We start from the raw sequence: 22,721 nt of genomic DNA, 5'->3' as shown, positions 1-22,721 counted from the left end.
AGGGTGGCACTTTTTATTAACTGAGTTCCTGACATCCAACTCCAGTGAATAGCCTTTCAAGGAAAAAGCAAGTTTCCATCAGCGGCGCTAAGAACTGGAAGGGACATTTGTTGTTAGTTGTTGTTTTAAAGTAGGTCTAGATACTGTTCACTTGATAGGGTTCAGGCACCAGAAGTACTTACTTGCTCCTTTCTTTCCTCTTTCCTTTCACTTTGCTCTGGCACTGGGCTGTCAGGGGGCACCGTTAATCGTAATCGGCAGACGTTGGCCTAAGCAAGAAATACATACACATACAGAGAAGGCATTAATTGCAGGCATGTTATCAGAATACAGATCCTAGTGACCTAGTAGAATAGATGAACTTTAAAGTTGGAAGAGACTTTAGAATCCACAGATATTGGAGTTGGAAGGAATCCTAGATGTCATGTAATCCAACCAATATCTAAAGAGAAATCTCCACAAGATCTCCAGTGATGAGGAACCTATAACCTCTGAAAGCATTCCATTATATTTATGAACAGTCTGAATGGATAAGAAGCTTTTTCTTGATCAGTCATCAATAATATATGCCTACTACACATCAACAGTATAGTCAAACCTGGGCTTTAAGCCTTTGGCAGCTGTGTAGAGGATGGATTGAAGAAGAGATAGGAAGAGACTTGAAGAAGAGAGACATGTTAAAAGTCTAGATCACTAGTACAGGCAAGAAATAGTAAGTGACTAAGCTAGAGTGGGAGCCAGGGAGAGAATGGGATGACTGAAAGATGAGAATAGATTCAGTAGATGTTGTGGAGGTAGAATTATCAAAAAACTGATTGGATGTGGGTGATGGGATGGAAAGTGAAGAGCTGAAAAGGAATTAAAACAATTTAACTGGGAGAACCGTGGTATCTGAGACAGAAATAGAAAGGTTCAGAAGTATTTCAAGGGAGGAGGGAGTAAAATCCATTTTTGATAGGTTGAATTGAGGTCCCTGCAACACATTCAGTTCAAAATGACCAATAGGCAATTGTTGACATAGGACTAGAGCTCAGGATAGAGACCAGGCCTTGATCTGAGAGTCATCAGCAGGGAGATAATTGAACCCATGAGAACTGATGATATCTCTTGGAGAGTGGGGTGTAAAGAGGGCCCAGGACAATGAAACTTGAGGGTGATTCAGCAAAACAGGCTAAAGTCTGGCCAGATAAATAAAACTAAGAGTAGGTTAAGGGATATGACTTCATTTTAATTCAAATTCAAATTATTTGTGTATCTCTCTGTGTGTACACAGATACATATGTATGTATGTGTGGGTGGGTATACATATGTGTGTATTGGATACTGTAAAATATACATCATATAATACTTAAGGAAAAATCACCAAATCTTAGTGGTGCAAATTGTAGCTTTTGATTTCAATGGGAAAAGGTGTGAAAAAGTACCACAATTCAAAGAATACATAGTAACTAGGAGAAAAGTGTTAACTGAAATGTACCCTGGAGCTACTTTCACTCAGTGTTCCTAGTTCTGCTTTCTGGGACTAAGCAAATAATTCTCATCTCTCTCAAATGAGAGCCTTTTGATTACAGGAACATGGTTGTCTTATCTAGAGTCATAACTCAAAAAATAATAACTCACAATTATTTCATGTTCGTACTTTCAATATACTTTCCCCACAATTAGTCTGTGAAGAATAGGACAGACATTGACCCTATTTTACAGATATGAATGTTAAACAACTTGAGTTTCTCCAACTAATCTTTGCATGTATGATAATTGTGGAAATGTTTAGAAAAAATTATACATGCTTAACATATTGAATTACTTATCTAGAGGAAGAGGTGAGGGGAAGGAAAGGAGAAAAAAATTGGAACACAAAATTTTACAAGGGTGAATACTGAAAACTATATGCATTTACTTTGAGAATAAAAAGCTATTTTTTTTAATTTGCATATTATAATCTCCCATTGTCTTATCATTCTGATCAACCTCCTCTTGAAGAACATCTTCCATTTAGTAATACATCAACTTTATTTTATATCAACTGCCTCTGCCATCCAGAAAGTCAACATGAAAGTCATTTGGATTTATATCATTTCCAAATACTTTAGTGTAAAAAGTGTTTTTAACATTTTTGTATATGAGGTGAGTCAATCTCTATCAGGTAAAATCGTCCAAAAGGACCCTAGATTTGGAGCCAGAAGATTTGGGATAAGCTGCATGCAGGTCCTTTCATTGATCTGAACTACATTCCTTCTCTACAAAATGAAAATTATACTTTGCAGCAGAAAATAGTACCTTCCTCACTGTGTCTGACATCACAAGTGTTTCGAAAGCATTAGAAAAATATTAGCTGGTATCATCATCTTCCTCATAGCTGCTGCCTGACGTCACTGACGCTTAGGTCATGACCAAGTCCACCTTACCTACACATGGAAATTGCCTACAGGGCATAGGGAAATAAAGGTTTCACACATTCAGGGCTGGATACAGATTTTGTGGCCTGAAAAACACTTGTATGAGCTGCATTTACAGCTTCAAGAGATACATCTGAGCCACAGTATAATTGTGTACTGGTCTCTCACCTGAGGAGGGACCATTAACCTGAGGGCATTCACCATGTTTCACCCAGTTCAAAAGTAAAGTTCAACATCCTCCCCCCTTTTTTTCTGTTCAATTATATTATCTGGAAAAAAAATTGTAGGATTCTTAGACTTCCAGATCCCCATCCCCCTGGAACTATTAATATTAAACTCATAAAAGCCTACTTAAAGTGTTACCATCTAAAAAAAGGAAATCAGTTCAATGCTCTATTGCCTTCCTTTTGCCTGATTAGAAATAGCAGGGTATCAAGATGGTACAGTGGATAGAACTGCCAAGTCTGGAGTCAAAAAGGTTCATATTCCCTGAGTTCAAATCCACCTTCAAACACTTATTACTTGTGTATGATCCTAAGCAAGTTGCTTAATCCTGTTTGCCTCAGTTTCTGTATCTAGAAAATGAGTTGGGCAAGGAAATGCCAAATGTCTACAGTATCTTTGTCAAGAAAATCTCAAATGGAGTCAGGAAAAAAATGGAAATTATTGGAAAAAAAAGACTGAACAATTAGAAAATAGCACCTAATTCTGTTCACCTTGGAAAGAAGTTATTCTCCCAACAATTCTGGTTTATCCAACACATCCCTAGCATTTTGACAAATATCAAAGCATGACTCCCCTCTGGATAAACAAATACAATTCATTGGATCCCCTTCCCACTTAGATATTGCAACTCTTAGGTTAAGTCTGGACCTCAACAAGATTGATCCTTCTTAGGTGCACTATCTTCACTCTCTCAGGGGCCTTCTTGCTACATTCTTTTCCTCTCTTACCTTTTAACCTCTACCCTAGAAAATCCATTCTCTCAAGGGCATGGCACTTTTATTCTTTCACTACCCCTCCTCTCAGCCTCCAGTTGTGCAGGACACTTCTCAGATCAATTTTACTTAAACACACTTTTTTATAGTCACCTATTCTCTATCCCAAGCTATTTTCCAGCTGTCACACCTATTTCGTACCAAGTCCCCCAGAGCCAAATGAAATCAGCCTGCCCTTATCACATCTTTTCTAGAGTGTCTTTACAAGGGAAAACTTGACAAATTTAGCATCTAATTCAACCTTATGAGAAAAAGAATTTCCTACCACTTCCAGCTAATGTATATTTTATCAGACAAACCCCTATTTTAATGTCAAGCCAAAGTAAGATTCTCATAGCAAAAACTCAGACTGAGTAAATGGCCAGCAGGAGAAATATTTTGCATCTGTAATGAACAAGTAACATTAACTTGTAGTTATATAGCCCTTTAAAGGCCACTAAGACCAAGTGATTTGCCAATAGTCACATAGCCAGTAACTGTCAGTTATTGCTAATTAGTCATTCAGTTGTGTCCAACTTTAAGTGACCCCAATGACAATAGGATTTTCTTGGCAAAGATACTGGAGTAATTTGCCATTTCCTCCTACAGTGTGTCCCCATTTTACAGATGAGAAAATGAAACAAATAGAAGCCACATGCTCCAGGGCATACAACTAGCAAATATCTGAGGCTGCATTGAACTCAGATCTTCCTGACTCAAGGCCCAGTGATCCATCCACTGTATCACCTAATTGCCCCTAGAAATATCAGGATTCAAAACCAAGCCTCCTGTTCCAAGGTCAACAATCTTTCCACTAAGCTACTTTCTTCCTGGGTAGTCATCTGAGGTAGATGGTCACTTATTCTCTCTATGCTTAGGTCTTTGTCATTTTAGGTAATAATCAAAATAAGAGAGTTGAATTTCTTAGAAGTATTTTATCTTTCCATAGCACATCATAATGTGTTAAGCTACCTAAGGTGATGCTTTATTTTTTAAAAAATTCTAATAATTTTAACTAAATTGATCTAATGATGATTCAGACTTAAAGCAGGATTATAATTCCAATTCTAGGTCACAAGGAAACTATATATATATAGATTGGCCATAGGACCTAGATAATTTCTGAGTTGATTCCAATGGCAAAAGAAAAAATGTATTTTTATTTGTTTAAATAAAATGCTATTGTTCAGTTATTCAGTCATGTCCAACTCTGAGACTCCATGGACAATCGGCAAAGATATTGGAATCATTTGCCATTTTGCTCTCTAATGTGTCTCCATTTTACAGATGAGTTACTGAGGCAAATAGGGTTAAAGTGACTTGCTTAGAGTGACACAGCTAATAAGTATCTAAGGCTGAATTTGAACTCAGCTCTTCCTAAGTCTAACCCTAGTGCTCAATCCACTGTGCTATCTACCTGCTACCAAGTCACCCAAGCTAGAAGAGCAGTGGTCATTCATGAACTTGACCTCCATTATGATCTTTCACAGAAGTTTTTGGCATGCTCCATTTTTCTGATCTGGACTGGTTCACCCCTCTTTTAGTAGCCTTTTGACACTTTGCTCCAGGGTGCTTACTACATTGGTATCAGACAGCATAGACACCCAATTAGTTTCAGACCTCCTATAACCCAGAACTCCCAAACTGATGGAATCCATCAGCCTCAGAGTTCCTAAGCAACAGGGATTACAAGCATGTACCACCAAGCCCAGTAAAAGTATAGCACTAGCAAAGCATTTCAAAAGGAATGGCTTTGTTAAACTGCATATCTTCTTTGAAAAATAAAAATATGAATTTTCTTCTTTGAAAAATAAATATTAATTGGATTACTTGCCATCTAGGGAGGGGTAAAGGAGGGGAAAATTTGGAACACGAGGTTTTGCAAAGGTCAGTGTTGAAAAATCATCCATGCATATGTTTTGATTTAATAAAAAAAAAGATTTTTTACCAGAAAGAAGGGAAATTTCTGAATTGTTAAGATAAAATGTAATTGTTAATAATAATACCTTATATACCTTATATTTTAATAAATACTTGTTGACTAAAAAAATTTAAGAAGATTAAAAAAAAAAAAAGAAATATATGAATTTCCCTGTGGGAAAGTTTCTTGGGTCCAAATAAAAGTCTTATCTCTCTGAGCATTTTATAACCTCAATTACCAGTATCCAAGAACACAGGACAATAATCTACTGGCCTTCCCCTAGGACTATTATAGCCAAAGAATAGAAGACTAATTCTCTCTAATCTCACTGGAGCTGCTGTCATATGGTACCTGAAGCATAGGAGATAGTAGAAATTGGAATGTTGATTTAAAATTTGCAAAGCATTTTACATCACTATTGACTAACAATCCCTGGTGAGATAGGCATAACCAGCATTATCACTATGGTACAGATGAGAAAACTGGGAATCAGGTTAAGAGCTTCAAGATTCAACCTCAGGTCTATCTAACTCCATATCCATAACCTTATCCATGACACCATGCAGAGATCATGCCAGATCTCAACCCAGTCATCATTCAACAAAAGAACATATTAAATATATTCAATGTGTGTTTAGGCTGGGAATTTTTTTTAAAAATAGTTGTTCTTAACTATTCTCAGCTGTATGTAAGACAATTCCAAAGGACTCAGGATGAAAAATACCATCCACCACCAGAGAAAGAACTGATGTAGTCTAAAGGCAGATCACAACATAATATTTTTAATTTTATTTTTCTTGGTTTTTTATTTTTTATTTTTGATCTATTTTGTTTTACAAACATGACCAATACAGAAATATGTTTTACATGAAGACACATGTATAATCTACAACAAAATGCTTGCCTATTCAAAATAAATATTTTTAAAATGTGCATATAATTGGAAAAAATTTAGAGTCCTAACATAAGAATAATCAGACTACTTAAAATCTATGGTCAAAAAAAAAAGAATCTTAATGCGATAATACAAGAAATAATTAAAGAAAAGTGTCCTGAAGTATTAGAACAAGAAGGGAAAGTAGAAATAGAAAAGTCCACTGATCATCACCTGAAAGAAATCCTACAAGAAAAACCTACAGAATAGTATAGCCAAATTCCAAAATCTTCTAGGTCAAGAAGAAAATATTATGAGCAACAAGAAAAAAAACAGTTTAAACAGAGAGGAGCCACAATTAGAATCACACAAGACCTGGCAGTGGCTAAATCAAAAGACTTCAAGTCTTAGAACCCTATATACCAAAGAGCAAAAGAACTAGGGTTACAACTGAAAATATCACACTCAGCAAAGTGTGAATGAAAGAAATGGATATTCAATGAATTGCCAGACTTTCAGGATTTTGTTGCACAAAGACCTGAACTTAACAGATAATTTGACCTATAAGATCAAAAGAAATACAAGGTAATCATCCATCAAAAACTAATTTCAAAAGATTCGATAAAAACAAACAATTGTTCATACATGGAAATGTAGACCATATGCCTAAACTGTCATTAGTAATTGGGTAGTTTGAAAGAAAGATTGGGGTAGAACTGATTATGATGTGATTATAAAAAATGGAGATGTAAAGGTAAAGGGTTAAAAAAAGTAATAGAGTAATTATATTATATGAATGAGATTCTAGAGGAAGAACTGACACAGATTAGATGGGGAAGGAAGGTTGATAATTCTGGAATCCTCACATAGGGAATGGCTTAAAAAGGGAACTATATATATATATATGTATGTATGTATAAAAGTCTTTTAAATTTATAAAAAAATAAGAGTGGGGATAGGATAAAGGAGAATAAAGAAGGATATGTAGATTAATGGGTCTACTCACATAGGGAATGGGTTAAAGAGGGAACAATACATACATACATATAAATTTATATAAAAAATTTTATATAAATTTATATAAAAAAATAAGAGTGGGGATAGGATAAGGGAGAACAAATAAGAGTGTGTAGATTAATGGGAATGGGATATGGTATATAGATTAACAAGAATAGGATAAAGGGAGGGGATGTGAGGGGACAGGATAAGGGAAGGATCCTTACAGGAAGGGTGAGGTTAAGTAATAATAACGGCAAGTAAGCAGGTGGAAGTAAAATAGAGGAGTCAGCAGGGATAAGAAATAAAAGACATACAAACATAATAATCAAAAGTAGAATTTAATAAGGGGAAAAAAGCAGAAGTAGTAATCATTGATTTCTGTCAACCATATTAATCAATATTGCTTTAGACTATTTAAAATAATTAAATAGTATAAGTGAAATATTGCTGTGGTATAGGTCCTAAATTGTAGGAAAAGTGACTTGGTGGATTGAGAAAACTATGGGAAGATTTAGACTTATAAAGGATAATGTTTTATTCATCTTCAGAGAAACAGAAGATAGATAAGCATAGTACAGCCATACACAAGTGTATATGAATGTATATGTGTATATATATATATGTATGTGTGTGTGTGTGTGTGTGGATGTGTGTGTGTGTGTGTGTGTGGGTGTAAACTTAATTGTAGCCTTCTTGGGGGAAGTGGGAAAGAGGAAAGGGGAGAAAAGAATTTCTTATTCTATTTTGTTTTATTTTCGTTTTAAGATTTAAATAAATAAATATATTTTAAAGGACCTTCCTTTACTAGGGAAATGCAACATGAACTTAGACAAATATAAGAGAGAAAGTCATCAGAGCAAAAGTTGCAACCCAAAATAATCTAAGAAAATTTGAAAATAGAAATAACACTAATAGCTGGGGCATCTTGAGGAGGCAGCATCAGATTCTGCAAGTATTTTACCAAGAGAAATAGAGAGGAAGTTTATTGCAGATATAAGGAATATTAAGTGAACCTATAGAAGTAGAAGACATAATATTGAGAGTTCAGCAACTGGCTGTTCAGCTGTATGGACAAAAGAGAGTAATGTAAAATAAGGCTGAAAAGATAAGCTGAAGCAGATTGGAAAAAGCAAAGATTCTTAACCCTTTCCATGCTATGGATTCCTCTGGCAATCCAATAAAACATAGAGACCTCTTTTTGGAATATTTTTAAGTATGTAAAATAAAATATAAGATTTATAAAGTAAGAAATAAGGGATATATATATAAACACAATAACAAAGATCAGGAGTAGAATTCATTAGAAAAAAAGTAGGAGTAGAAATCATTGCTCTCAAAGTCAAACTTTTAAAAAGATTCAATTAGAGAAATCTACATTATAGGTCAGTTATATTAATATTGTTTTAGATGTATATGTAATGCATATTATATAAATAGGTATTCATATTATGTATATATGTAGATATGTCTATGTGTGCAGGTGTGTGAATATACATATACATATACATACACACACATACATATATCCATGCTTAACAGGAACCTGCTTGGGAGGGGTAGGGGAAAAAAGAATAAAGTAAAAAGTGCACAGCAGAGAACAAAAGAAAACCTACAAAGAAGCAAAGAAAAGATGGACAGTTATGAATACAATGTTTCTATTATCATTATATACTTTCTTGAAATGGAAATATATTGTTACATATTTTGAATCCTTCCTGATGTTCTGCAAATCATATGACAATATTTTGGTATTCTTTTTCTATTTTATTTTTTCTTATTTTACATTTAAGTTATAAATACATTTAAAAAAAACCAGCAATAATAAAAGGAAACTAATGATCATGAAACAGTCATCCATGTTTTTCTAAGCTCACGGACCCCAAGTTAAAAAACCCTGATTCACTCAGAAGTTATGTGATTTGTCCAGAGTCACAGAATTTTTAAGTATCAGAGCCAGAATTGAAACCTGTCTTTCTTGACTCCAACTGGAATGTTCTTTCACACATAACACTCCATCATCCATTTCAGTGCCTTTGAATTCTCAACCCCTAAGCCTGGGATACTTTTCTCATTACCTCATCTAGCAAAGGACCTTAATCATTGGTTTAAAGAACTTATATTTAGAGGCAATAAGGATCTTCTGAAGACTCCTTATTAGAAATAATGGTGAGATCTATGCCTCAGAAAGGTTATTGTGACCATCATGTGAAAAACTGGTAAGGGAACACTAAAATATTAGCAGAGGGAAGGTGCTGAATTAGTAGGGTAGATACAGAAGGATAACTGACTAACATCCAGAACATGACATAATAGAAAAGCACTAATTTGAGCATCAAGAACCCTGGGTTCTAGTCTAGGTTCTGCTACAAATAATTGCATGACTCTAGAGAAGTCACTTCAGATTCACAGGATGGTAGCATTTGGAGGGGAAGAAATTCTTTAGATCATCTAATTTGATTCCCTTTCATTTTACAGGTTAGTGAAATGAACTCCAGAGAGCAGAAGTAACTGACCCCAACTCATGTAGTTAGAAGGTGATATGAACCAGGACATGAAAACAGTAGTTTAAATTAAGGGAGGGACCTCTAGGTCTTCTAACTCAAAATCCAGTACTTATTTGTTCAACTATACCTTAGAGATGCTTGGATCTCCTAAGTACTCAACTAGATCTGAAATTCTATTATTGTACTATTCACAGTAGAGCTATAATGTGAAAATTTTCCCAAAACATTGACTCATGGCACTATAAGATTCATACTATATAGAAAGGATTTTAGAGATCATTTAATCCTTTTGCAGATTAGGAAACTGAGCCCCAGAGACACAGGATAATATATCCTCTGACTCCAGATCTAATGCTACACTGGAGGCAGCTAGGTGGCTCAGTGGTTAGGCACTGGCCCTGGAATCAAGAACTCTTAGGTTCAAATATGGCCTCTGACCCTTAGTAGGATGTAACCCTGCTTGCTTTAATCACTAAAGAAGTTAAGGTAAACTTATCTTTGCTAACAAATCCCCATGGATTAACCATACAACCATAACCAAACAACACTCCATGCTACCTTCAGACAAAACATCTAAAAGGAGATAAAAGGAGATAGCAAAGATCAGCCTAAAATTAAACTCTGTTAAAGCTGTCGTGAAGTACACATCTGTCATTCACAATGACAGATGTGTACTTATCTCATGGCTTCTATCTCAGACAACATGAGGGGCTGATCATTAGGAAATTTGGATGAAAAAAAAGTCAAGAGTTTGATTTCTGAGGCTGAAGTTAGTTCTATAAAGTATTACATGAATAAAAATCATTTTGTGCATTTTAGTGGCTGAGATATGCCAAAAATACTTGATTTTGAGAGAAAAACAAGCACTGAGAGAAAAAAGGAAGGGGGAGCAGAGAAGATAATCAGAAAATATATAGAATAATGTAAAATCAGCAGAATTTCCCAAGATGGATTTGAAAATTCACCAGCAATATTTATATTTTCTTTAAAGTAGTCCATATTGTAAATAAAGAGCAAGGTCAGCTAGTTCATACTTGGGTCCCTTTTTTTTTTTTTTTTTTTGGTCTTCCTCTTTTCCTCTCAGAGAAACATTTATGAGGAGATTATCACTGTCATTTCTCTTCTGAAAACCTGCTCTACGTGACCAGTGTGAGTGTGACTGAAGAGTTAAATCCCAACATTTTCTTCTTCACTGATACAAACTCATAAAAACTTTGGTGCACAGTCATTGCAAAGGGCTTGTTGCCCTCTCTACTTCTGCTCTTACACTCTCTGTCTCTGACAGCTATTCCAAAATGGCCTACTCCAACTCAAAAGGCTGGCTTTCTGATTGTTTAAGTTGAGTTCTGTGCATTATTCTTCCGAGTTGAATTTCAGTGATTCATGACTTACAATGGATATTTTATGACTAAAGCAAGAACATGCATGCCTGGGAAAGGGTACCTTATCTTGGAGCAAGACTACAGGTCAACCCAAGTGTTTACATTGATATTGTGAAATACTAAAGTAACAACCTGTTCACATGGTACATGAAGAATAAACAAGTCACAACTCTATGAAGGTATGTACTGCAAATATTATTCCTACCTTATAGACAGGCAATCTTAAACTCATTCATATCTTAGTTAAATGGCTGGTTCAAGCTAGCACAACTTTTACGTGTCACAGCCAGAATTCAAACCCAAGACTTCCCTCACTCCATATGTAATATTCTTACTCACATGACATTCCATCACTTATCTCAGAGGCTGCCCCTCATATAGATGGAATCCTTTTCTCCTCACCTCTGCCTTGTAGAATCCCTGATTTCCTTTAAGACTCAACTCAGACTCCGTTTTCTGCAGGAAGTTTTTCCTAGCTACTCCCTCACCCCTAAACTAGGGCTTCTTAAACTTTTTCCATTTGTGACCCCTTTTTGCCCAAGAAATTTTTCATAGCCTTTAGTATGTAAGTATATAAAATAGGTATACAAATTAAACATTTATTGACAATAAATCATTATTTCATGATCCTCCAGTCAATTACACTTCACATGTGGTCAAGATCCATAATTTAAGAAGCTTTGACATAAACAACTACTCTTTTTCATTAAGACAAGTCAACAGCAATCATTTTTTTTTGCCGAGGTAAATGGGGAAAGTGACTTGCTCAGGATCACACAGCCAGGAAGTGTTAAGGGTCTGAAACAACAGCAATCATTTTTAAAGAATTTACTAGATACTAAAGCTGGGAATTCAAAGAAAGGCACTGTACATTGCCTATACTGTACCTTTTTATATACAAGCTGCTACCCAAATTCAAAGCAATCAATAAACATTTATTAAGCTCCTACTATGTGCCAAGCACTGTGTTAAGTGTTAGGTAAATAAAAAGAGGCAATAGAGAATTCCTGCCCTCTAGGAGCTTACAATCTAATGGGAAGACAATGTGCAAGCAATATATACAAAGCAAACAATGTACAGATTTACAGGAGATAATTAACATAGGGAAGGCACTGGAATTATGAGGGCATGGGAAAATCTTCCTTTAGAAGGGTAGATCTGAGTTGGAATTTAAAAGAAAGCCAGGGAGGTGAATAATCAAGAGCAGGAGAGAGCTAGCATTCCAGGCCTGGGAGATACCCAGAAAGAATACTTGGAATCCAATTTAAGGACTATTTTTGCCTCTTCTTTTTATCTCCAGTCCTTATTAGAGTGGCTGGCACACAGTAAACATTAAATAAATGCTTTTCTAAAAGACTCACAAGCACAGTGACATATTTATGGAGCAATATAGACAAGTATTGTATGGAATGAGAAAGTGGTTTGTAACCTGTTCCTTTGGAGACCTAATGATGAATAAAGATCATAGATTCATAAATGACTTCCCAGCTCCCATCCAATTCTAAAATCAAAATAAAACAAGATTTTTCCTTTTTCTTAGGTGTGGCCCTGGACAAAATCATTAAGTGGGTGATATTTTTATTGAATCAGTACTTCACTTCCCCTTTTTTCTATTTAATTTCTCTTTAAGTTTCAGTTTTCTAGTCTGTAAAAATGGGGATTTTAATACTTATAATCAAATGCCTCACAGAGTTGTTGTGAGGATCAAATGACTTTTTAAGAAATACTCTTAAGTACCAATTCCCCCTTTTCATATCCCCTTCAGCCCTAGAATGTACTACTCATATAGTCCTAGTTCTTTCAGGCTCTGAAAGCATCCTATGATTAAGTCACTAGAACTTTTTTAATGTAAGCTAAAGTCCTATCTCCATAATTACCACATAAAAATCTCAAGATATTTATATTCTAAAAGAGGCTAGGTGAGAAAGAACAATGACTAACCAAAGGAACTCATTTCTAGTGGTGAAATATCAGACATTGTGGCATTTGGGTGAGGTTGATATTTACAGTCAAAGGGAAGCTTCCCTAATACTTCACAAATTGCTTCAGGTAGACAACCACTAATTAACTCTGCCCTTACCCTGTTGCTAATGGATATACCACATCAATCCATTATACAGAGTATTTGGGTCTTTGGCCAGCTTCCAACTTCTCATCAAAAGTATAGATCCCTAGTACTGGTCTCCTGGTATTTCCATCACTTTACTGCAGGGGAATCTTGTGTTAGTATGAGTGTGAGTCCTAAATGACAATAAAGAAACTCTGGACAACTAGAGATGTCATTTGTGGAAGATCCAAGTATTAAAACAAGACTCTAGGGATTTGTGAGGGCAAAGGTAAGGCCTCATTCATCTTCACACCTACCACTAACAGGGTTCTAAAATGTTGTTAAAGGAATTAATTAATATAGAACAGAACCTCCTTTATTCAGGCCTTTGGAATTTGATGATATTTGAGCACATGGCTCTCTGGGAGGGGGCTTTCAAGGAAGAAATTGGCTTCATTTGTCTTGTTTTTCTGTTTCTTTATCAATCCCAATTTCACTGGACTACATAACAGCAGAATTCTGGGCTATCTTGTAGTGGGCCTTTGGCTGGTCTTTGGCTGAAACTCCCACTAAGTTAGCCAGGATGAGACAATGGGCCTAATGACAATTTAACCAAGTAAGAGCAGGTAAACAAGGTTACAAATTAGAAGCAGGGAACAGTCAAAAAAAAGCAAGGCTGTAAAAGACAAAATAGACATTTCTCAAGATACGTAAAAGTCTTGACTATTACCCATAATTTGTGTGCCTACCATAGCTGGTATTGGGTCCAATCTTTCATCATGTATCCTGCTCTGTGTTTGAAAACTATATCCTTGCCAGCTAATGAAATGTATGTGTACAAAAATATATACTTGTATGCATGCATGCATATATTATGTGCAAATGTGTGTCTATATCTACAAATATATATGTATGTATTATATATATATAAAAATATATATATGCATACACTTCCTTTGCTTATATTGGGTAATCTTGATTATCTTAGTGCCTGGAAATAGAAAGTCAAACTTAAGGATATCTTTGGATGAAGACAAAGTTTCTGTAGTATAGTCAAATACCTGTACTAAGTTGGTCTTTAAGTCATATTTTCAGTTTGCAATAAGCTTCTACTATGCTGCTCAAATAGAAAATTCTTTGACATTCATAGCCCTTCATAACTTACCCTTCTTTTCTTTTCTGTTTTTACACACACACACACACACACACACACACACACCCCTACATATTCTGAAAGTCAATATTACTCTCCTCCTTACTGTTTCTCAAACAAGACTCTTCATCTCAATTCTGGGAATTTTTACTGGCTGGTCTCCATTTCTGAAATTCTCTCCTTTTTAACATTCACTGCCTGGCTTCCTTTGAGTCCCAGCTACCATCCTACCTTCTACAGGATCTTCCAAAGACTCCTTACTTCTAGTGCCTTCTCTCTGTTGATAATTTCCAATTATCCTTTATATAGCTTGTTTATAAATAGCTAATTGCATGTTATCTTCTCTTTTTGACTTTGAGCTAGTTCCATGAGAATTGGGACTGTGTTTTACCTTTCTTTGTGTCCATAGTGCTTAGCACAGTGCCTGACATGCTAAGAAATACCATTTGACTAATTATTTACTAGTTATACAGATTCCTTATGCAAACATATATTGAGAACAGTTATCGGCATATAGTTCCTATGCTTGACCATGGCTCTGGGGAAACCCTATGGCTGCTGAAACTAGAGGACTCAAGGGGGCAGCAGCTTTTGGGGAGAACAAAGTGGCTCCTACCAATTGGTTTTCAGTAAGATCTGGAATTCATAGCTATAGAAACAGACTATGCAAACATATCATCTCCAAGCCAAATAGATGAAATATGAATCCTATTCTCAGGTGGCCCTTTTGTGATTTCTTTTCTCTTTTACAGCTGCCCTAAATTTTTATTTTAATCTCATTTCACTTATACCTTGCCTTTTGAGAAGGAGAAGGAACACAATGTGATTTTACCTTGAGATCTGTACCCTCCTCCCGAACTCCAAAGGAGGGGTCTGGGTTCCTCTGTGATTATATCCAGAGCTTGTGATGATTTTTCCTGCCTAAACAATTCAGACTTTCCCAGTAAAATCTTCAAGATCATGGACTATCCATCTTTGCCCATTGTGTAAGAGTTTAATGAATGTCTGTTGAACTGATAAAGATTAACACTCACTTCTAGGCTCCATTTAATCTCCAGGATATCTCATTGTTGAGGGGAAAGAGACCTGTATATGGGGTCAGAGGATGTGAGCTCAAGTTTTACTTACTATCTTTAAGACTTGTCACCTAGCCTCTCTGAGCATTAATATCCCATCTATAACATGAGGGTATTATGCTAGTTGAGCCCAAGTTCCCTCCCATTTCTAAAGCTTGTAAACCTATCAAGCCTAGCACAGATTGCCAAACTGAACTGTTAGTTATATAGTTCTCAACTGACCAACATAGTCAAGTCCTTGCCAAATCTTCTCTCCACTCTTACAGCCAAAGTCTAATTCAAGCCCCTATCAGCTTTTTCCTAGACTATTGCAATAGCCTTCTTAATCCATACCTCAATTTGCTCTCTCAAATTCTGTTTTGACTCAGTGGCCAACATAACTTTTTTTTTGTAGATAAATATCATACTTTTTTATAATAGACTCTTATTTTTTCAAATACATGCAAAGATAATATTCTCTCTCTCTCTTTCTCTCTCTCTCTCTCTTTTTTTCTTTCTCTCTCTTTTACTGAGGCAGTTGGGGTTAAGTGACTTGCCACTTCTCTGAGGCCAAAATTGAACTCAAGTCCTCCTAACTTCAAAGCTGGTGTTCTACCCACTGCACCACCTGGCTGCCCCAAAGATAATTTTCAACATTCACACTCGCAAAATCTTGTAATCCAAATATTTCTCTCTCCTTTCTTCCCTACAAGGTAAACAATCCAACATAGGTCAAACATGTATAGTTCTTCTCAACATATTTCCATATTCATCATGCTGCACAAGAAAAATCAGATAAAAAGGATAAAAAAACAAGAGAAAGAAAAAATAAACAAGCAAATAATAACAACAAAAGATTTTTTTATCCACCTTCACTCTCCATAGTCCTCTCTCTAAATGCAGATGGCTCTCTCCATCACAAATCTATTGGAATTGCCTTCAATCACCTCAATGTTGAGAAGAGTGAAGTCCATCACAGTTGATCATCACATAATCTTGTTGCTGCTGTGTACAAGGTCCTCTTTCTTAGCATCAGTTCATGTCTTTCCTCACTTCTCATAGAATAATAATACTCTATAACATTCATATAACATAACTTATTCAGCAATTCCCCAACTGATGGGAATCCACTCAATTTCCAGTTCCTTGCCACTACAAAAATGACTGCTACAAATATATTAGTACATGTAGGTCCTTTTCCCTTTTTGATGATCTCAGTTCACAACTCCACCAATAATACATTAGTATCCAAGTTTTCCCACATCCCCTCCAAGATTTATTATTATCTTTTCCTGTCATCTTAGTCAATCTGAGAGGTGTGATGTGTTATTTCAAAGTTGTCTAATTTACATTTCTCTAATCAATAGTGACTTAGGACATTTTTTCATATGATTAGAAATAACTTTAATTTCTTTAACTGAAAATTGACTCTGTTCATATATCCTCTGATTATTTATCAGTTGAGAAATGGCTTGTATTCTTATAAATTTGAATCCATTCTCCATATATTTTATAAATGAGGCCTTTATCAGAAACAATGAATATAATTTTTCCCCTAGCTTTCTGCTTCCCTTCTAATCTTGGTTGCATTGGTTTTGTTTATACAAAAAAATTTTAATTTAATATAATCAAAATTACCCATTTTGCATTTTATAATGTTCTCTAGTTCTTCTTTGGCCATAAATTCCCCCCTTCATCATGTATGTGACAAGTAGACTATCCCTTGTTCTCCTAGTTTTCTTATAGTCTCATCCTTCATGTCTAAATCATGAACCCATTTCGACCTTATCTAGTTTCTGCCATAATATTTTCCAATTTTGTTGGCAGTTCTGTCTCAGCTCAAAGCTGATCTTCCGCAAGAGGCCTTTCCTGGTTTTCCTATCTTCATATGCCTTCTTCCCTTCCAAAATTGGCTTCCTTTTATTGCCTATAGTTTTAAAGTACCTCATTATTGACATGTTGTTCCCTTTATTAGAATGTGAGCTCTTCCAAGGCCTTTATTTTAAATCCTAAGACTTAGCATAGTGCTTAGCACACAGTACAACCTTCATAAATATTTTTGACTGACTGATTTCTTGAGCTCACTGGGAACAAAGAGGAACAGGTATTAACTCAGGTACAATGAATCATGGAATAATCTTAGTACTCTGGTGAATGCAAAGAAGCCAAATTTCCTTAGTAGCTTCTAGAACTAAAGGTTACTCACGTTTTCCAAAGATCAATAAAGATAGCTTCAAGGTCTTAACATTATTTTTAGCTTTTCTCTTTTACTGCCTGGCATAAAGGACTATATTTGCTGTGCCAGGTTGTGCCCTAATCAGTACACTGATACTCCAAGATAAAATAGTTGTTCAGTAGTTGGTCTAGGAGGGACCCTAGAGCCTGACTATGCTGATGGGTGACTGCCTTCTCAATCACTGTTTAAGGAAAGTCTTCCTTCTCCAGCTTTCTCTTCTGTAATTTATCCTGTAATCTATCCACTGCTAATTAAAGTATTTTCTCCTCTGTTACAATTTTGGAATCATGAATCATGATCAATAATTCAACACTACCATAGTTCTTGGATGGGGGGTTATCAATCTATTCACCTACAGTCCTAATCACCATCCAGGTAACTTTCTAGACCACAATGCTCCTCCCTAGGGGATATTTAGTAGATATTTGTTTAAAAATGCTTATTAGCATAATGCCTGACACATAATATATAAGTATTTATTCTCTTCCTCTCTCCTTCTTCCCTTTTCTCCTTTAGATTATATGCTCCTTGAGACTAGGTATTATCAATGCTTCTGTATTTGTATTTAACATGAGTTTGGCAAATAGTAAATGGTGGATGAATTTATTCTTTCCATTCATTTATTTCTTCATTTATTCTAAAGTCCATTCAATTCTAAAATTCTATAATCTCTATGTTTATATATATTTATTGGGAAAGTAAAATGGAGATGGGCATCTTTCTGGACCTAGGAGTGTAATTGACAGATCAAAGTCATTTATCAAGGTCATTCAATTCTAAGACTATGAAACTATAATCAGATTCAGATTTTACTTAGATATTGATACAAAAACAAGCAAGTGATGACTAACAGGTTAATTCTAATTCTTTGCAAGGAAAACAGTATTCTAATATAAAGAAAATAGTGGAGGAAGAAGAGAGGAGATGCCTGATTCCCTTCCCCCTTTTGTAAATATCTCTTAGTAGTCAGTTGTCAGCTAGCAGTCAAGTCACCTATGTCTATAAATAACGTCTGGTGTTAGAGAAGAGATTCAGTATACTCCTTTAGTCAGCTCTACACAACAGAATAACTGAAGATATTTGGCTGTAGTAAGTTCCAAGCAGTTCATAAGCACACAAAGCTTTTTTCTTGAAGGGAATATGTCAGTCTTACTTTTAAGGGATCATCATTGTCTTCTAAACATTCCCTTGAACGACAAAAGAATTTCAAAATGTTTGATTTTTCCCACCCCCCAAAGTTATCATTCAAGTTTTTTCTGATCATGTTTTCCTTGCAAGTCTTTCCAATTTCTCTTCCTGCTGTTGCTGTAGATAAAACTATTTTTAGTGCAGAACTGGTTTGGAGGCAGACGTTTTTGTTTCACAATATCGGCTGGTTGGCACATTTCTAAACTTCTCACACCTCTGATTCTGAGTTGACAAAAATCACTCCGCATTTCTTTAGATACAACTTCAGTTGAGAGGCAATCACAGTTTCTAAGTGACAATCATAAAAAAAATGAAATTCCAATAATAACCCAGGCTGTATACATCATTTTTGGTACCTGATTCAGAGAATTCATGATTCCTCCTGAGCTTTTAATAACTATTTCTAGTCTGCTTGAATTTCCATCCTATCAAAACGTGTCTTCCCTACCTCCCCTAGTCATGTTTGATGTGCTACTTTTGATAAAAAAACCATTATTCTATCTGCTAGCAACATCTTATTGTTTCAATTTCCCTTCTCGTCCAGCATCAAAAAGGTAAGCTGTCAACATGGACAAACCTCCAAGTAAAAATGTTTTTTTTTAACTAACTGATCTATAAAGCTGAAATAAAAATTGTTGCCCTTAAAGTAAGCAAAATGTTTTTTCTTCCTCAACCAATTTCAATACTCAATAAAGTGATCAATAGTATGTCTAATGTGCCAGTTCCCATTCAGAAAATGACACTTTTTCAGACTAAGGCATATGAAATTCATAATTAGAGCTAACAACCTTGAAAGAAGGAAAATAACTGGAAAGTTGAATCATCTTCTTTCCAGATTCAGGAACTGGTGAATTCAAACTGAGAACTGTATTCACTGGGAGAGTCAAAAGTCATTGACACTATGTTATTGTAGGAGTGTCCAAGATAGTCCTGACCAAGGATGTGAATGATATTTGACTACCAAAGCAAGGCTTTCCTTAAGAATGTTTTTGTCATACTATATTAAGAACACAAGCTAATTTATTTATTAGAATATTGGTCTAGTTATTGATGAAAGTGAGCATTTGAGCAAGCTGATAGATTGCTGATCACATTTCTAAATACCTATAGTTTTGTGCTCTAGACTTGCTTTTATGAAACAATTCTTCCACTGTCTTAATGGTATCCTAACAAAGATCTTCACAAAGTTGAATAACACATATCTTTGTATAAAGGCCATTATTATCAAAAGCCCTAATGGTCCAAATTGAGATCTTAGATTTTGAAGTTAAAAATCAGATAAAGTCCTTTTGATCTATGTGTCTAGCTAGATTTCAAAAACAAGAGGAAAAAATAGGTAGAGATCTTAACAAGTTCCCTACTCAACACCCCTCCCTCCCACATACACGCATAAGAACCTTAAAGGACTCAAGACATTGAATGTCATTAATGGCTTTGTGGTGGTATAAAAATTAAAACAGACATACTTAAAGAATAAAACTTCCGAGCAGGCAAAAAATACCAAACTACCTAAAGATAGCTCTGGTTTAGGTGGCAATTTAGTAATAATCCATTAAATTATAGACTCCTTGAGGGCAAACACTGTCTTTTACCTCTTTTTGTATCTCCAGCATTTAGCACAGTGCTTAGTACATAGTAGATAGACCCTTAATAAATGTTTATTGATTGATAGTAATAATCTAAAAATATGATCAATGATGGCCTCTATGTATGTTTTATATATACATATATCTACACACTACAATGTATATATTTATGTGTGTGCACATATGTATACATGTATATACATGCAGACATGCACAAATATTAGGGAAAGATTAAAAAAAAAAATTAGGCAGCTGACTTTTTTTAGAGTAAAGGTGCTATTTTGACCTCTAAAGTTTATCACGAAATATTAAAAGGCACTGTAATTTCCAAATTAATTTCTCTAAGATGGAGAAAATTCTCAGGAAAATAAAAAACATTCAATTTTGAAAATAATAATGACAGCTGCATCTTATGTGACACTTTAGGAAGCTGATTTAGATTTCAAGGTACATAAAATAGGCTTTCTTAGCATGCATCATGGAAAAGGTACCCAAAGCTCAGAGCTAATAGAATATACATAGAATTTCTAGGATTTTATTTGGTCTTTTTAAGCAACTCAGAAGGAAAAACAGTGGCTTCTACTAAGTGAATTCAGAAGAAATAGAGTCAGTTGACTCTTAGAGGGGCTTTTCTCTGTTAAGTACAGTATAAGGGCATTATTTTAAAATAAGGACCATTCCCCTTTCCTACATTTCCCTTTTTAAAAGCAGCTCTAGAAAAATTCTTAAAGGTCAGCTAACATTACAATACAAATATACTATCGTTTTAGTTTAACCAATGGACAAAACAAAGTTAGACATTTTCTTTATGTTTGCCTTTAGGTCCCAAGTCATCTAAAGTTATTAAAAAAAAGGTCGTGCTTGTTTCTCACAACAGATGCCTTCCCCATATCCTTGGCTTAAGAGAGGCACATAGGTCAGAGAGAGAGGAATGCAAACAACAGAGCAATCGGTGGGCACCACGTAAAATGCTAAGTCCTTTCCCCCTCCCCTGGGGCCTCTCATCCCTGGGAGTTTGCAGGAGAGAGCAGGTGGACTTGTGAAGGGCCTGAGCTTGGCTGGATGGAGCGAATGCAGGGCTCTCGGGCAGAAATTTGAGCGATTCTTTGGCCCATGGCTAGCGTGTTTCTGGGAGCAAAAGCTCCTAGCCAAGAGAGGGGAGCCGAGCGCCTTTAGACTGGGCCACTTGGGCGGGAGGAGGAGAAGGGGGGACTCGCTCGCTTCCTCTCTTTCTGTTACTACTACTCACCCTCTTGCCTGGACTCCCAGAGGAAGCGGCCCCGTTGCCCGAAAGCAGGGTGACCGCGGAGCTGTAGCGCAGCATCCTCCAGTGGTGCCTTGGGGCGCCGAGGGCGGGAGTGTAGCCGGAGTGTCTTTCGGGTTCGAATAACGCTCCCGAGGGCCCAGGCTGGCAATCTGTCTGCCCGTCGGTCTATCTATCTACCCGCCCTCGTTCGTCCTCCTCGCCTCCTCCCTTGGCCCTCGTCACTATTCCCGCTCCTCCTCTCCTCACGCTACTCGGGGGAGTGTCCGCAGCCCGCCCGGTCCGGAGGGAACGCCCAGACTAGCCCCCTACCCGCACCTCTGAGGCCGCGCCAAGCCAGCTGTGTGGCCAGCTGCGGTCGCCGGGCGCCGGGGTAGAAGAGTGGGCGGGTAGACGGGAGGGAGCGGAGCGCACCTCGGGGCGGAAGAAGCGAACTCCCAGCTCGTCCGACCTGTCCAGCAGCATTTTCTCCATTTGGCTCTGACTCAGTCTTTCTATGCAGGGGTGGCCAAACCGAGTTTGGGTGAGGGAAGGCTGAACCCCTTCCTCTAGGCCAGCGCAGAAGGCTCTTCTTCCTCTCCTGACACCTTAACACAAGTGGGAGAGAGAGTTCTCTGGGGAGGCCCACTCTAGCTTTGGAGATAGGAATTGCTGGAACAACATTGTCATTCAATAAACATTTTGTTCTGCTCGTGTAGCGCGCAGAGCACAGTTCTGGGTATTAAGGAAAATAAGAAATTTGGGTAATGAACAGCCAGACAAATAAGAAGAAGATACACAGATACAAAGATCATACATACATAATGAGCATCGCATTTGAGAGTGAAGAAACAAAAGTGCTGTACGAGTCGAGATGTTTTCCTCAGTCACTGCCCCCTAGTTTTGAGGAGGGGAAATCCAGAGGACCCCCAATGCCTAAATGACGTGTCTCCTTTATGATTCCCCAAGTGTGGCTTTGTGACGATGGGGACATGGTTTTCCCCACCTGTCAAAACGGGATCAGACTATTAGTGAAAGATTCCATTAGTTAATTAATATCTACCAAGATACTTATCAAGAAGGAGGTTAATGATTATTTTCTTGATGTCTGGGCAGCTCTTCTAAGGAGGAAGGAAGTGGGTTGTGACCCAGACAAA

At 36.5% G+C, this 22,721-nt stretch overlaps 1 protein-coding gene across 4 annotated transcripts in view; it reads right to left on the bottom strand.

Moving 5' to 3' along the window:
• The window catches only part of MYZAP (myocardial zonula adherens protein), a 102,454-nt gene extending 79,967 nt beyond the window's left edge, over positions 1-22,487 (bottom strand). Inside the window, exons 1-3 of one of the 4 annotated variants that reach the window (XM_031955272.1) lie at positions 22,386-22,480; positions 22,000-22,299; positions 183-269 (exon numbers count right to left, since the gene is read on the bottom strand). In XM_031955272.1, the coding sequence (XP_031811132.1) occupies positions 183-269; positions 22,000-22,059 (147 nt within the window). In that variant the 5' untranslated portion in view covers positions 22,060-22,299; positions 22,386-22,480. Of the gene's footprint in view, positions 1-182; positions 270-21,570; positions 21,937-21,999; positions 22,300-22,385 lie in introns of those variants that run through there. The other 3 variants (XM_012543843.3, XM_012543839.2, XM_012543835.2) reach the window with 3 other exon arrangements.
• Positions 22,488-22,721: the final 234 nt, after the last annotated feature.

This window comes from Sarcophilus harrisii, chromosome 2 (assembly GCF_902635505.1).
Source record: "Sarcophilus harrisii chromosome 2, mSarHar1.11, whole genome shotgun sequence".
NCBI lineage: Eukaryota > Metazoa > Chordata > Mammalia > Dasyuromorphia > Dasyuridae > Sarcophilus > Sarcophilus harrisii.
This window is presented reverse-complemented; position numbering and strand designations above follow the sequence as displayed.